Source organism: Paroedura picta, chromosome 1 (genome assembly GCF_049243985.1).
Source record: "Paroedura picta isolate Pp20150507F chromosome 1, Ppicta_v3.0, whole genome shotgun sequence".
NCBI lineage: Eukaryota > Metazoa > Chordata > Lepidosauria > Squamata > Gekkonidae > Paroedura > Paroedura picta.
In genome coordinates this window covers 179,545,178-179,557,877 of record NC_135369.1, presented here as the reverse complement: position 1 = coordinate 179,557,877, position 12,700 = coordinate 179,545,178, and the positions used below count along the sequence as shown (strand labels likewise).

The 12,700-nt window shown below is 48.3% G+C and overlaps 1 protein-coding gene across 1 annotated transcript in view; it reads left to right on the top strand.

Moving 5' to 3' along the window:
• The window catches only part of COL6A3 (collagen type VI alpha 3 chain), a 164,080-nt gene that overhangs the window by 30,605 nt on the left and 120,775 nt on the right, over positions 1–12,700 (top strand). Inside the window, exon 2 of the mRNA XM_077313796.1 lies at positions 7,940–8,080. Coding sequence (XP_077169911.1) covers positions 7,990–8,080 — 91 coding nt within the window. The 5' untranslated portion in view covers positions 7,940–7,989. The remainder of the gene's footprint in view (positions 1–7,939; positions 8,081–12,700) is intronic.

Below are 12,700 nucleotides of genomic sequence, written 5' to 3'. Positions count from 1 at the left end.
CTCAGTGCCTCCCTTTCAGCGGAGGCACAGGTCATGAAAGTAAGCCTGCCTGATGTTTTTATATCTTTGCCAACTGAGGCTACTAGCATCCTATCTGTCCCTGGAGCACCATGCAATGGTCACCTCCAGGATTTCTGTAACTCACTCTACGTGGGCCTTCCCTTGTCCTTGACCTGGAAATTACAGCTGGTGCAAAATACGGCTGCTAGGGCCCTCACTGGAACACCTTGGAGAGCCCATATCCAGTTGGTGCTGAGGCAGCTGCATTGGTTACCAGTTGTCGTCCGGATCCAGTTCAAGGTTCTGGTTTTAACCCTCGAGGCCTTTCACAGTCTTAGACCCACATATCTGAGGGACAGCCTATGGCCTTATGTCCCCTGCAGGACCTTGTGTTCTGCAAGTACTAAGTTGCTGGTGGTTCTTGGCCCATGGGAGATACAGCTGGCCTCGACCAGGGTCAGGGCTTTTTGGACTTGGCCCCGACCTGGTGGAATGAGCTCCCAGAAAACCTGGGGGCCTTGCAGGAACTTTCTGCTAGGTCTTTGGTTGAGGCCAGAGCGAGGAAGATCTAGGGCCCCTTTTCATTTTTCATTCTTCACCCTTAACTGAAAAGTCGGTCGCCCCAGACCCCTGAGGCGCTGGGTGGGAGGTAGTGGTGTGGGTGTGGGTGGGTGGCTTTTTAGTCCACCATTGGGTTATTGTGGGGTTTTAAAGTTGATTTTGTATCTTCTTATGTGTGGTTTTTACTGTTGTAACCTAAGCTCCGTCCGTCTTGCAGGCCCTGCGGAAAGCTGACAAATACTGCAGGGTCCGCAGCTCTTCCGGGAGCTCGTTCCACCAGGTTGGGGCCAGGACTGAAAAAGCCCTGGGCCTGGTCAAGGCCAGGCATATGTCCTGGGGGATGTCCTTCCTCCAGGGTAGCATAATGTTAAGTGAATTCCCCTAAGCGTTAATTGGTTGTGTTTGTTCACGATTTAGGGCACAGGGAACACTATTTCCTGTTCTGATTGGCAACAGCTCTCCTGAGAAGAGGACTTTCTTAAGCAACTGGTTGAAATCATTTCCGTGGGAGGGTTGAACCTGGAGAAACCATGTTCGGTCAATAAATTAAGCCTTGCTTTTGTGAGTCTCAGAGACACCAATCCAACGTATCAGTGAAACTCTGTTTTATTGATCACACGGCCAGGCATCCAAGAAACCACCCAGCAAGCCCCACCTCCCCAGGAGCATGCTGAAATTGCAGTAGACTCTGATCAGGAGAACCGAGTTTGATTCCCCACTTCTCCCTATGAAGCCTGCAGCATGACCTGGTGCCACTCATAGTTCTTTCATAGCTCTCTCAGCGCCACCTCCCTCACAGGGTGTCTGTTCTGGGGAGAGGAAGGGAAGGCAATTGTAAGCAGCTTTGAGACTCCTTCAGGTAGAGACAAGTGGCATATAGGAACCAACTCCTCCTCCTCCTCCTCCTCCTCCTCCTCCTCCTCCTCTTCTTCTTCTTCTTCTTCTTCTTCTTCTTCTTCTTCTTCTTCTTCTTCTTCTTCTTCTTCTTCTTCTTCAGTATGTCCCAGCAGCTTGTCTTTCCTACCCCTCTCCAGAGCCATGTGCCCCAAGAAACCATCCTCCATCAAAAGCGGTTGTCTCTCCCTCTAGATCAGTGGTTCTGAACCTTCCTAATGCCGTAGCCCTTTAATACAGCTCCTCATGTTCTGGTGACCCCCAACCATAAAAGTATGCAGGTGTTCTTTCACAGAGATTAAACAGAAACTGACCAATGGCAAGAAGATCCATTGTTCATGATAGTATATAAATTGTCCCCCCCCCCCTCCGGGATTTCTCAGTTCAGTTCTGCCTCTTGTCCCACCATGCCGATCTTGCTCTTTTCCGCTGCTCCATGCAGACAAACACTCTATCTCAATTTACCCCCAAGGCTCTTGATTGGATGGCGCCCCCTGGCCAATCTGCTTGCCTTGTTGTGACCCCTGTGAAAGGTTCTACCTCTAAAGGTGTCGTGACCCCAGGTTGAGAACCACGGCGCTAGCAAATGCTGGCAGGGGCTCATGGGAATTGTAGTCCCTGGACATCTGGAGGACCACAGGTTGACTACCCCTGCGCTAGAGGCTATGCTGAAGGGAGATTCCACCCTTGCCATCGCGGAGTTCTAGAACGCAGCCCTCATTCTGTGTCTCGAGAACTCTCTTCCCTTTCTTCTCCCTGGCTCGGTTCCATCCCCTCTCCCCTTTTTCTCAGGCAGCTCTCTCCTGACTCTTTTTGGCCGAGTTTGCACTAGCATTATGTCCGTTTGTTCTTTCATTTGCTGAATTTTTTTTTTAAATAGCTACTTTATGGTGCAATGTGAATGTTTCAAGAGACAAGATCTATTCAAGATACGTTCAATAGCAATTAGGCAAGTTCGGGAACGTTTTCCAAGTCCGCGAAGGCTGAGCGCGGTGGAACATTAAGAAGAGCGCTGGCCTGGACGCGGACCCGGTCTTCCTTCTCTCGGGAGTATCCAGAGACAGCGCTTCAGCCTAAGCTTCCCGCCCACAGCTTGCGCGGAGACCAGCTGGCACAATGTGCAAGAGACACCCAGAGGGGGGCCGCTCGGGACGGCTCTGGCACCGCAAATCCTGCTCGGATGGACTTGTGCTCCGTTGCAGTCCCCCCCCCCTCTCCATATGGACTCTGACCTGAATTGCTGCATTCACTCCCTGGGAAATGCCACATCCATCACTTTGCACATCTGAGTTTACTGGCACCGCTGCAGCGCATGTGTTTGTGTAATATATTCTTCAGTGACATTCTTGGATCTTGAGCAGAAGAACATCCCCCGCCCCCCCCAAAAAAAACTTTGTTCTTTGGAGACGATGGCATGACTTGAGTTACAGCTGCATATGCTTTCTCCTTCAAAGGAGAAAGCTCGCCTTCATGGCCATATTTGTATAATTAAAGAGCCAGAAGATGAAGTACATAGGGCTAGGCTGCAGGCCTTCCCAGCCTTTATGGAGAGACGCAAACAATAGCCATGTGAAATGGCTCCCAAGCACAATGCCAGCAGGATTCTCAGGAGAGAAGGGAGGAAAAGAGAAGGAGAATGCCTTTTCGTAATGACAGGATGGGCATTCTTCGTACGTAAGAGACCAGTGTTTTAACGAATGCCCGAGTTTTTCTATCCCATCTTCTGAGCATGCTCTGTTTTCCTGTGGACATCACCTTCTTTAGTATCTGTTTATTATTTATTTATATTTTGACTTGTATACCGCTGCTCTCAAGGACTCACGGCGGTTCACAGTAAAAGAATAAAACGACCCAACCCATAACCCCCCCCCCCAATATATTTGTTGTTGTTGTTAGGTGCGAAGTCATGTCCGACCCATCGCGACCCCATGGCCAATGATCCTCCAGGCCTTCCTGTCCTCTACCATTCCCAAGAGTCCATTTAAGTTTGCACCTACTGCTTCAGTGGCTCCATCCAGCCACCTCATTCTCTGTCGTCCCCTTCTTCTTTTGCCCTCAGCCGCTCCCAGCATTAGGCTCTTCTCCAGGGAATCCTTCCTTCTCATGAGGTGGCCAAAGTATTTGAGTTTCATCTTCAGGATCAGGCCTTCTAAGGAGCAGTCAGGGCTGATCTCCTCTAGGACTGACCGGTTTGTTCGCCTTGCAGTCCAAGGGACTCGCAAGAATCTTCTCCAGCACCAGAGTTCAAAAGCCAATATATTAATATATTAAAAGATGGCAATTCATTGGCGTTAAATCCCCATTTTCCCTCCCCTGTCCAGCTGCAGCCAGGAGCTCTTTCCTTAAGAACGAGGGTCCTGATCTCACTAGTTCTAGGGGATCCACAGGTGGTAACTCCAGGACCTCAGCCCGGCCTCAACCATATGCCTGGCGGAAGAGCTCTTTCTTGCAGGTCCTGCGGAAAGCTGATAACTCCGGCAGGGCCCTTAGCTCTTCCAGGAGCTCGTTCCACCAGGCAGGGGCCAGGACCGTTCTAGTCTTGGGGGCGAAAATGATAATAGCATTCTGAATTCTGTAACGTCCACCCCATCAGCGCAAGGAAAGGCAGAACGATATGCACCCAGTGCATGATTGCAGAAACCACAGGCATGACTGAAAAATCTGAGGGAATTATGTATGTATGTGCATACATATATATGTATGTATACTTCCTTTAGATCCCTTTTCCCCCCAGAGGAGGCCCAAAGTGATTTATAGCAATTCTCTCTCCATTTTGCCCTCATAACAACCCTGAGGGAAAGTCAGGCTGGGCTTGTTTCACTAGCCCATGGTTGACAATGAGCGTCCATGGCAGATCGGGGATTCAAATCTGGGCCTCCCAAAAATTCTCCCCACCACATCACGTTGGCTTTCTTAAGCTTTTACAAGAAGAAGAGTTGGTTCTTATATGCTGCTTTTCTGTACCCGAAGGAGTCTCAAAGTCACCTAGCCTTTCCTCTCCCCACAACAGACACCCTGTGAGGTGGGTGAGGCTGAGAGAGCCCTGATATTACTGCTCGGTCAGAACAGTTTTCTCAGGCCTGTGGCGAGCCCAAGGTCACCCAGCTGGCTGCATGTGGGGGAGCAGGGGATCAAACCCGTCTTGCCAGATTAGAAGTCTGCACTCTTAACCACTACCCTAAGCTTTTAAGAAACATGCAGTTGTTTTTAAAACATTCATAGGTAGGTATTCTAGAGCAGGGGTAGTCAACCTGTGGTCCTCCAGATGTCCATGGACTACAATTCCCATGAGCCCCTGCCAGCAAATGCTCATGGGAATTGTAGTCCATGAACATCTGGAGGATCACAGGTTGACTACCCCTGTTCTAGAGCACAAGGCATGGGGATGTGGCCGTCCAAAGTGGAGCATGGGACCCAAGGGGATTTGGGGAAGCCCTCTGCGAGGGTTCTTGGGTAACAGGGAAAGTGGCCTCCTCACAACAGCCCTTACCTCATCACAACAGCCCTGTGAGGTAGGTCAGGCTTATAGGGTCCTCCAGCCTGTTTCCATGGCAAGAGTTTGGATTCGTAGATGGGTTTCCCTATCATCACTTCCCATTCTATATTATCTTTCCCTTGTACCGGTGGGGTGGAACTAACTCTCTTTTCTGGGTTTGTGAATCTCTGAATGGATGTAGGGCTGCATCTGCAGGCTATGCTCTGGGATGATAGTATACCCCACCTGTGTGTGGGGGGGTGGGAAGACATGCATGCACTACCTAACTTGAGCATCCTGAAGGCCGAATTATGCAAGTGAAAAACTCGATGACGCTGGTGTTTTTATGCTGGGCCTTCTGTCAAAACCGTAAATATTTAATAACTAGCAGATAAGCCCGTTGTATGCCAAATACAATGGGCTCTAGCCCCCTCCCAGCAGCGACAGCAGCGCAAAGAGTGTGTAGGTGGCCGCCGAAGTTTAGCGGGGTGGGGAAGGAAGTGGCCATTTCCCCCTCCCTCTGTGGCTCCCTCCAGAGCTCCTTGTGGTGGCAGTGAGGTAGCCGCAGGGCTTTGGGAGCGCGGGGAGGCGGCAGCCACTCCGCCGTCCGTGGCCGCCACCCTCTAGAGCCCCGCGCAGTGGCATGGAGGTAGCAGTGGGATTTTGGGAGCGGGGGGAGGTGGTGGGCATTCCCCACTCCCTCCTTGGCACCTTGTAGAGTCCCGCAGAATGCTGGGCAGGCTGGTGTTCATGTGTGAGTTGAGGGGCGAGTGGCCGGCGAGGGAGGGCGGTAGCTGTAGGGGCCAGGCCAATCAGCAAATTGGCTCTATCCCAACTCGGACACCCCGGAGACTCTCCACCCCCCAACTATTTTCACAAATATTACAAGGAACCATGGATAAGGATATTAGGGGGGGAAACACCCTTAATTAAGATCCTCAGAGCCTTTTCCTCCCCCAAATCGACTTTTTTTGTAACATTTTGAAATATGTTTGGTGATCTGAGCTTTAGTAACTATTTCCAAAACTACCACCGTCCTGCGCACATTGGATCATGCACTTCCAATGTTTATGTATTTATTTTTCAATTTCTTGACCGCCCCTGTTGACAGAGCCAACGCGGGGCGGTTTCCAACAGTTTCCATAAAAGCAACACAATCATTTGTAAAAACAACATCCATTAATTTAGCAATAATTCACTATTTAAAGCTATTAAGAGGATTAAAACAGACTAGTTGCTGGCTAATATTTATAGTACTATGCTGTTACTAGCTCTTACAAACGGAGATCCATCCAGGGGTTTTGCAGCTGGATTTTCCTGTGCAAAAGATGAAAAAGATACTTCTAAAGGGCATTGAAAGTACAGTATGCAACATGTGCAGAATGAAGAGTAAGCTAATATTTGAGAAGGTGGCTCATTAGACTGTCTTTCTCTTACCGGGAGTAGCTGTCATGATCTAATCTTCTTGTGTTGGAAGTGGGTGTAAAAAAAGTGGCTAAAGGAAACAAAGTAACACCTAAGGACATATTTTGCAGGAGAGAAACATACTGGTTTTTTTTTTTTTTTTTGCTATACCTGCATGAAATCGAAAGGGCTGGGGATTCAAGTCCAGGAGCGTCTCAGAGCAGGTTTTCTCAACCAGGTTTCTTGACAGCCCTGGAAGAGTTTCCCAAATAGGTGGGAATCCATTCTTTAACATATTTTTCAAATGTATTAAACATGTATTGGGTGATATGGCCATATAAAGAGCCTCTTGTGGCGCAGAGTGGTAAGGCAGCAGACATGCAGTCTGAAAGCTCTGCCCATGAGGCTGGGAGTTCGATCCCAGCAGCCGGCTCAAGGTTGACTCAGCCTTCCGTCCTTCCGAGGTCAGTCAAATGAGTACCCAGCTTGCTGGGGGGTAAACGGTAATGACTGGGGAAGGCACTGGCAAACCACCCTGTATTGAGTCTGCCATGAAAATGCTAGAGGGCGTCACCCCAAGGGTCAGGCATGACTCGGTGCTTGCACAGGGGATACCTTTACTATGGCCATATATGGTCATGTCAACCTGCTCCCCGCTCCCAAAATGGCCAATGATGGGCCTGGAGGAGGTGGGAAGAGGAGAAGCCCTGGGTGGGCATGTGCACAGCTTTGTTTCCCACCCATATTCTCCACTGTTGCACCACTTCTGGGGTTTCTCAAAGCCTGAAGAATGTTGCACGGGTTTCTCAGGGGTAAAAACATTGAGAAAGGCTGCCTTAGAGAACGACAATATTTTTGTGGTATGAACTTCTGAGAGTTCTGTCCTAAAATTCTTGTTGGTCTCTCGGGTACTACTGGATTTGAACCTAGCTGCATAGCAACAGAGCTAGAAGAAGAAGAGTTGGTTCTTATACGCCGCTTTTCCCTACCCGAAGGAGGCTCAGAGCGGCTTACAGTCGCCTTCCCATTCCTCTCCCAACAACAGACACCCTGTGGGGTGGGCTGATATCACTGCCCGGTGATACACTACACCAAACTGGCTCTCACCTTCCTGTAACTGTTTGAAATCTGTTTTTTTAAGCTATCAAACATCGTCATGATGCTAGCATTTGGCTTCAAGCAAACCACAAAAGAGGGGACATGCTCAACCTCAACTTTATAATAAATATATATACTACCTGTGAAGCCCGCTACAGGTGTAAATGCAGCGAGCTCTAGCGGCCTCACAGGGAGTGTGGTGGTGTGGACCCGGCGACCTGCCCATTCACTCCCAAGTCCCAAAGGTGGCAGGGGGGAGGCGGGTTGGCGGCGGGGCAACATACCGGGAAGACAGTGGTGGTCTCTCAGCAGCGGCAGCACCTCCCACAATGGCAGCATGCGTGCTCCGTGATTGTGGGGCGTTTGGCGGCCAACTGTTTTATTTTATTATTTTTTGTTCTAGCTTGACCTTTTTTGACACAAGCATGAACTGACTTCATTCAGCAGAGCTCCCTGTTAGATTTCAGCAGGAACGGGAATTTCTCTGACCGTATCTTCTCTTTGCAGATCCCAAAACCGGTGCTTTGCAAAACTAGCCGGCCCACCTACCAAAGAAAATGTGGAAACATCGGCATTTACCCGTGGCGGCCATCTTTTGCCTTTTACTCTCAGGCTGTTGCTATATGGCTGATGCCCAGCAAAAAATGGGTACGTATCCCCCCTCCATTGTTAGCTCATTAAAGAAAAAATAGAAACCCCAACGTGTCCTGCTCCTTGGGAGTTGTGAAGAAAAATGTGTACTAGCAGTGTGTCCATCAGTAACCAATGGCAGAGAGTTTTAGATCTGTCTGTCTTATGTTGTGTTTACATGACTATGGGAACTGAATGCAATGTCATGAAAGGGTCATCGACTGGAGGCAGATCTTGGTAAAGTCAGCCGCTTGCCTTTGGTTCAGTGTCCGCTTCCTGATTTCCCAGGCATACTTTCTCCAAGACAAAAAACATCTCTCTTGGTAAGCAAAGATAGCATGGAGGTCATATGGATATCGTTAGTAATGCGAGCCACCTTTGACCTTCATTTTAATCACTGTAGCACCAAAGAATAAGCTGATTTTTTTTCCTCATTTACATACAGGCATGTACAGATGGTTGGTGTACAGTGCTAACACCACATTTCCATATACCAGGGATCCTCAAAGTGTCTTCACTGGGCACCATGCAGCCCCCTGACCCCAAGTGCTTTCAGAAAGTGGGGAGGGCTAGGTTGTCCATTAAGGCTTCTGATTGGCTATTGGAGACTTGATTGGCTATTTAGATTTTTCAAAACATTGCTTTAGCAGCAGCTGCCGCCAGAGCACAAAGTTCATCATTGTCTGACTGAATGTAAGCCATGGCATCCATTTTGTGGCCTGCTCTGTCTTTCTGCGGCAGCCATTTTGTGGCAGCCATGTTGTGGTTGGGTCTACCACGCTGTGTCAAAATTTCAAAAGGGCTTTCAGGCTCAAAAAGATTGGGGATCCCTGCTATATACCAGTGGCAGTATTTATTTATTTTTTTATACGCCCTCTCAGCAGAGTTGGCTCAGGGTGGTGTACAACAAATGTAGCAAAATAGATTAATATAGATTTAAAATATGAATTGATGATAGTGCAAATTAAGTCATTTAAGATGTTTCCTGTAGATTCCTCAGAGCCAGGACATGGTTTGGAGCTTCTTATAATGAAGGTAGATAAGAATAATCCTGTTTTGTAGCATCTTGCACAGAATTCTTTGCTAATTTGACAAGTCTTTGGGTTAGGCCATGAGCCAAGCAAATAGAGGTGCTTCAGTATACACAGGTGCAACCAGGAGAATCACAGTCAAATGCCTGAAGTGGTCATGGTTCTCCTGAGATTTTGAGGATGATCTGTAGGCCATGAGGTCATTGGAGAACATATTGACAATGCTCCTGCACATCTACATAGCAGAAGAGATCTCTCCGGAACATACCACATCCAGAAAACAGGACGCTTCTAGATTTCCAAGGTATATGAGTCAGGTGTAAAAAGATAGCATCCGATTATGCAGGTGTCTTGTCTGGATGACTTTTCTTCCCTTCTCCTTGCTCCCGTTTGAAAGCTTTATTGAGTTCCCTATTGAGGATGATTTCGGAGTTGGCCACGACTGAAAACTGTAGCACAAAACCTTTCCTATCCAGGCGACCTCTGGAAAATCATCCGTTGATGTGTTTTTTTAAAGATGTCAAAATCGGTGCCGCTGCTGACATAATATTTCTAGTGGATTCCTCTTGGAGCATTGGAAAGGAACATTTCCAACTCGTTCGAGAGTTTCTGTACGATGTGGTAAAACAATTAGACGTGGGCGAAAACGATTTTCGGTTCGGTCTGGTCCAGTTCAGCGGAAACCCGCACACCGAGTTCCGGTTAAACTCATATCACAGCATGCAAGACATCCTCTCCCACATTTCGCACATGACTTACATGGGGGGAGGCACCAAGACCGGAGAAGGATTAGAGTTCCTAATTCGGAACCATCTCACTAAAGTGGCTGGAAGCAGAGCAAGCGATGGCGTCCCCCAGATTATTATAGTCCTAACGGACGGACGATCCCAAGATGATGTGGTCCTGCCCTCATCTGTTCTTAAAGCCGCCGATGTAAACATGTTTGCCATCGGAGTGCAGGATGCAGAGGAGAGGGAATTAAAGGAAATAGCAAGCGAACCCCTTGACACGCACCTGTACAACCTAGAGAATTTCGCTGCCCTGCACAGCATTATAGGAGACTTAGTGGCCACTGTTCATTCATCTGTGACTCCAGAAATGGCTGGAGCCAACGGAGTGATTAAAGACATCACAGGTAAAACGCTCTCTGGCGATGACGTTGCAATACTTGTACTTGAGGGCAGCGGTTCAGTGGCTGCGGTTCCATTTGGATGTGGGATCCCAGGGCCTTTCCAGACGATGGCCATTATTTTTAACACCGTTCTCATAGAGAGCCCTGCACTGGTACTAGCAAGACAGGGAATATGCTGGGGACCACACCACTGGTGCCGTGCGCCAAGGGTGGAAGAATTAAAGGGAAAAGGCAGGAAGAAAAAAGGTTGTAAAACAAGGCATTCTCTCCAGGTGTGGCGGTTAAAAGCTGTGGACTCTAATCTGGAGAACTGGGTTTGACTCCCTGTTCCTCCTCCACAGCCGGGTGACCTTGGGCCACTCACAGTTCTCTCAGAGCTCCCTTGACCCCACGTACCCCACAGGGTGTCTGTTGCAGGGAGAGGAAGGGAAGGCGATTGGAAATCGCTTTGGGACTCATGAAGCCTGTTGGGTGAGCTTGGACCAATCACAGTTCCTCTCAGAGCTCCCTCAGCCCCACCTACCTCACAAGGTGTCTGTTGCAGAGAGAGGTGATTGCAAGCTGCTTTGAGACTACTTCGGGTAGTGAAAAGCAGGGTATAAAAACCAACTCTTCCCTCTGTTCATTGTACAAGGGCTCCCATGTTTTTAAGTATTACAGTGGGAGAATGCTGAGGATTTTTTCACCCCACCTTATAAGCCAAAGCAAGACGTTTTCAGGTTCTGTCAATTGGCACAGGGGGAGAGAAGGCAAGGCCATTTGTTTCACCGCGAAAGAGAAATAGCATGTCCCCAGTAATGGTGTAAAAATGTGACCTCGCTGTGCAGTGGATGCTGCATCAAAGCAAGACATCAGGGAGCTCCTCAGCAGCTGAGATCCATTGTCTGCAAAGGCCCTAAGATGCACATGGAATGGGTTAAAAACAAAGGTTTCCCTGAGGCAAATGCTCTCCAGCAGACTTGATCTGGCCTACTTGACGCTATAAAGCAACACGAAGCAAGCATGAGATCCGTCGGGCTTCACTGATTATGTAGTCCCTTCCGCCCATTCTGCACACATTGGATAATGCACTTTCAGTGCACTTTAGAAGCAGATTATCCTATTCCACACAGGGAAATCTAGGCCCATTCCGCATGTGTAGGATAATGCACTTTCAGTGTGCTTTTGCAGCTGGATTTTCCTGTGCGGAAGAGGAAGATCTACTTCTCAAGTGCATTGAAAGTGCATTAACTGCTGTGTGCGGAATGGGCCCCAGTTGAAGAAGCACACTGAAAGTGTGCGGAATATTGTGCGGAATATTGTCTCCTAACAAATGAAAAGCTAAACCATAGCTAGATAATAAGTTCTTGCTGGTGGTTAATTGCTGGAATTCTCTCATACACTTAGTGTTGCTTGAGAATACCCACAGCCCATTGATAGGCATAGCTATGACAAAAGTGTATCCTACAAACAGGAAAAAACACTCCTCAAGGAGTTAGTCCTCATGTTCTCAGCTCCCGTCACTGCAGGAGGTATTTGATATATTTCCCTACTTACAAGGCCAAGCTCTCAGTCTGAATTCCATTTTATTATAACTGTTAATAACAAGCATTTGGATTGCATCAACAAGCAGCATCTAGTCAGTTGGATGCCCTCATTTGTGCAACCCTAAAATTACCCCTTTTGCTTGTAAAGTTCCTGCAGAAAAAAAGAGATGAGGTCAGGTAACCTAATCTCATCTGCCTGTTTTTCTCCCAGAACTTTCTCAGTGTTAAGAGCAGCGGCCTCTAATCTGGAGAACCAGATTTGATTCCCCACTCCTCTATATGCAGCCAGCTGGGTGGCCTTGGGCCAGTAACAGTTTTCTCAGAGCTCTCTCTGCCCCACCTGCCTCACAGGGTGTCTGTTGTGCGTAGAGGAAGGGAAGGCCATTGTAAGCTGCTTTGAGACTCCTTTGGGTGGTAAGAGCAGGGTACAAAAACTCATCTCCTCCTCTTCAGGCCTGTGCCCGAGGTAGCAGCAGGAAATGACTGGGAGAAACCATGGCTGCCTCACCCAGTTCCATAGATTTAAAGAGGGACAGATGATCCCCATGTTGCTTGGCAACACTGTTTTCTCACTAGCACCCCCTCCCAAGTCCCCAGCAGACAATATATGTGACAGCCACCCCTCCTCTCCCATCCTTCTTTTATTTATTTATATTTATTTATTTATAATTATATTTATATACCGTTGCTCACAAGTGCCTCACGGCGGTTTACACGAATGAATAAAACAATAAAATCCCAAACAATACCCTTAAAACAGTATAAGATCACACCAATCAAGATGGCGAACCATAAAACATCAGCCTTCCCCCCTCCGTTCAGCATGTAGTTCAGGGAACTGGGACCGAGGATCCCAGCTGATCTTCGTTGGTCTCAGATGGAGATCTCAGATGGAACCACCAGGGACGCCACTCTGGCCTCAACCATATGCCTGGCGGAAGAGCTCCTT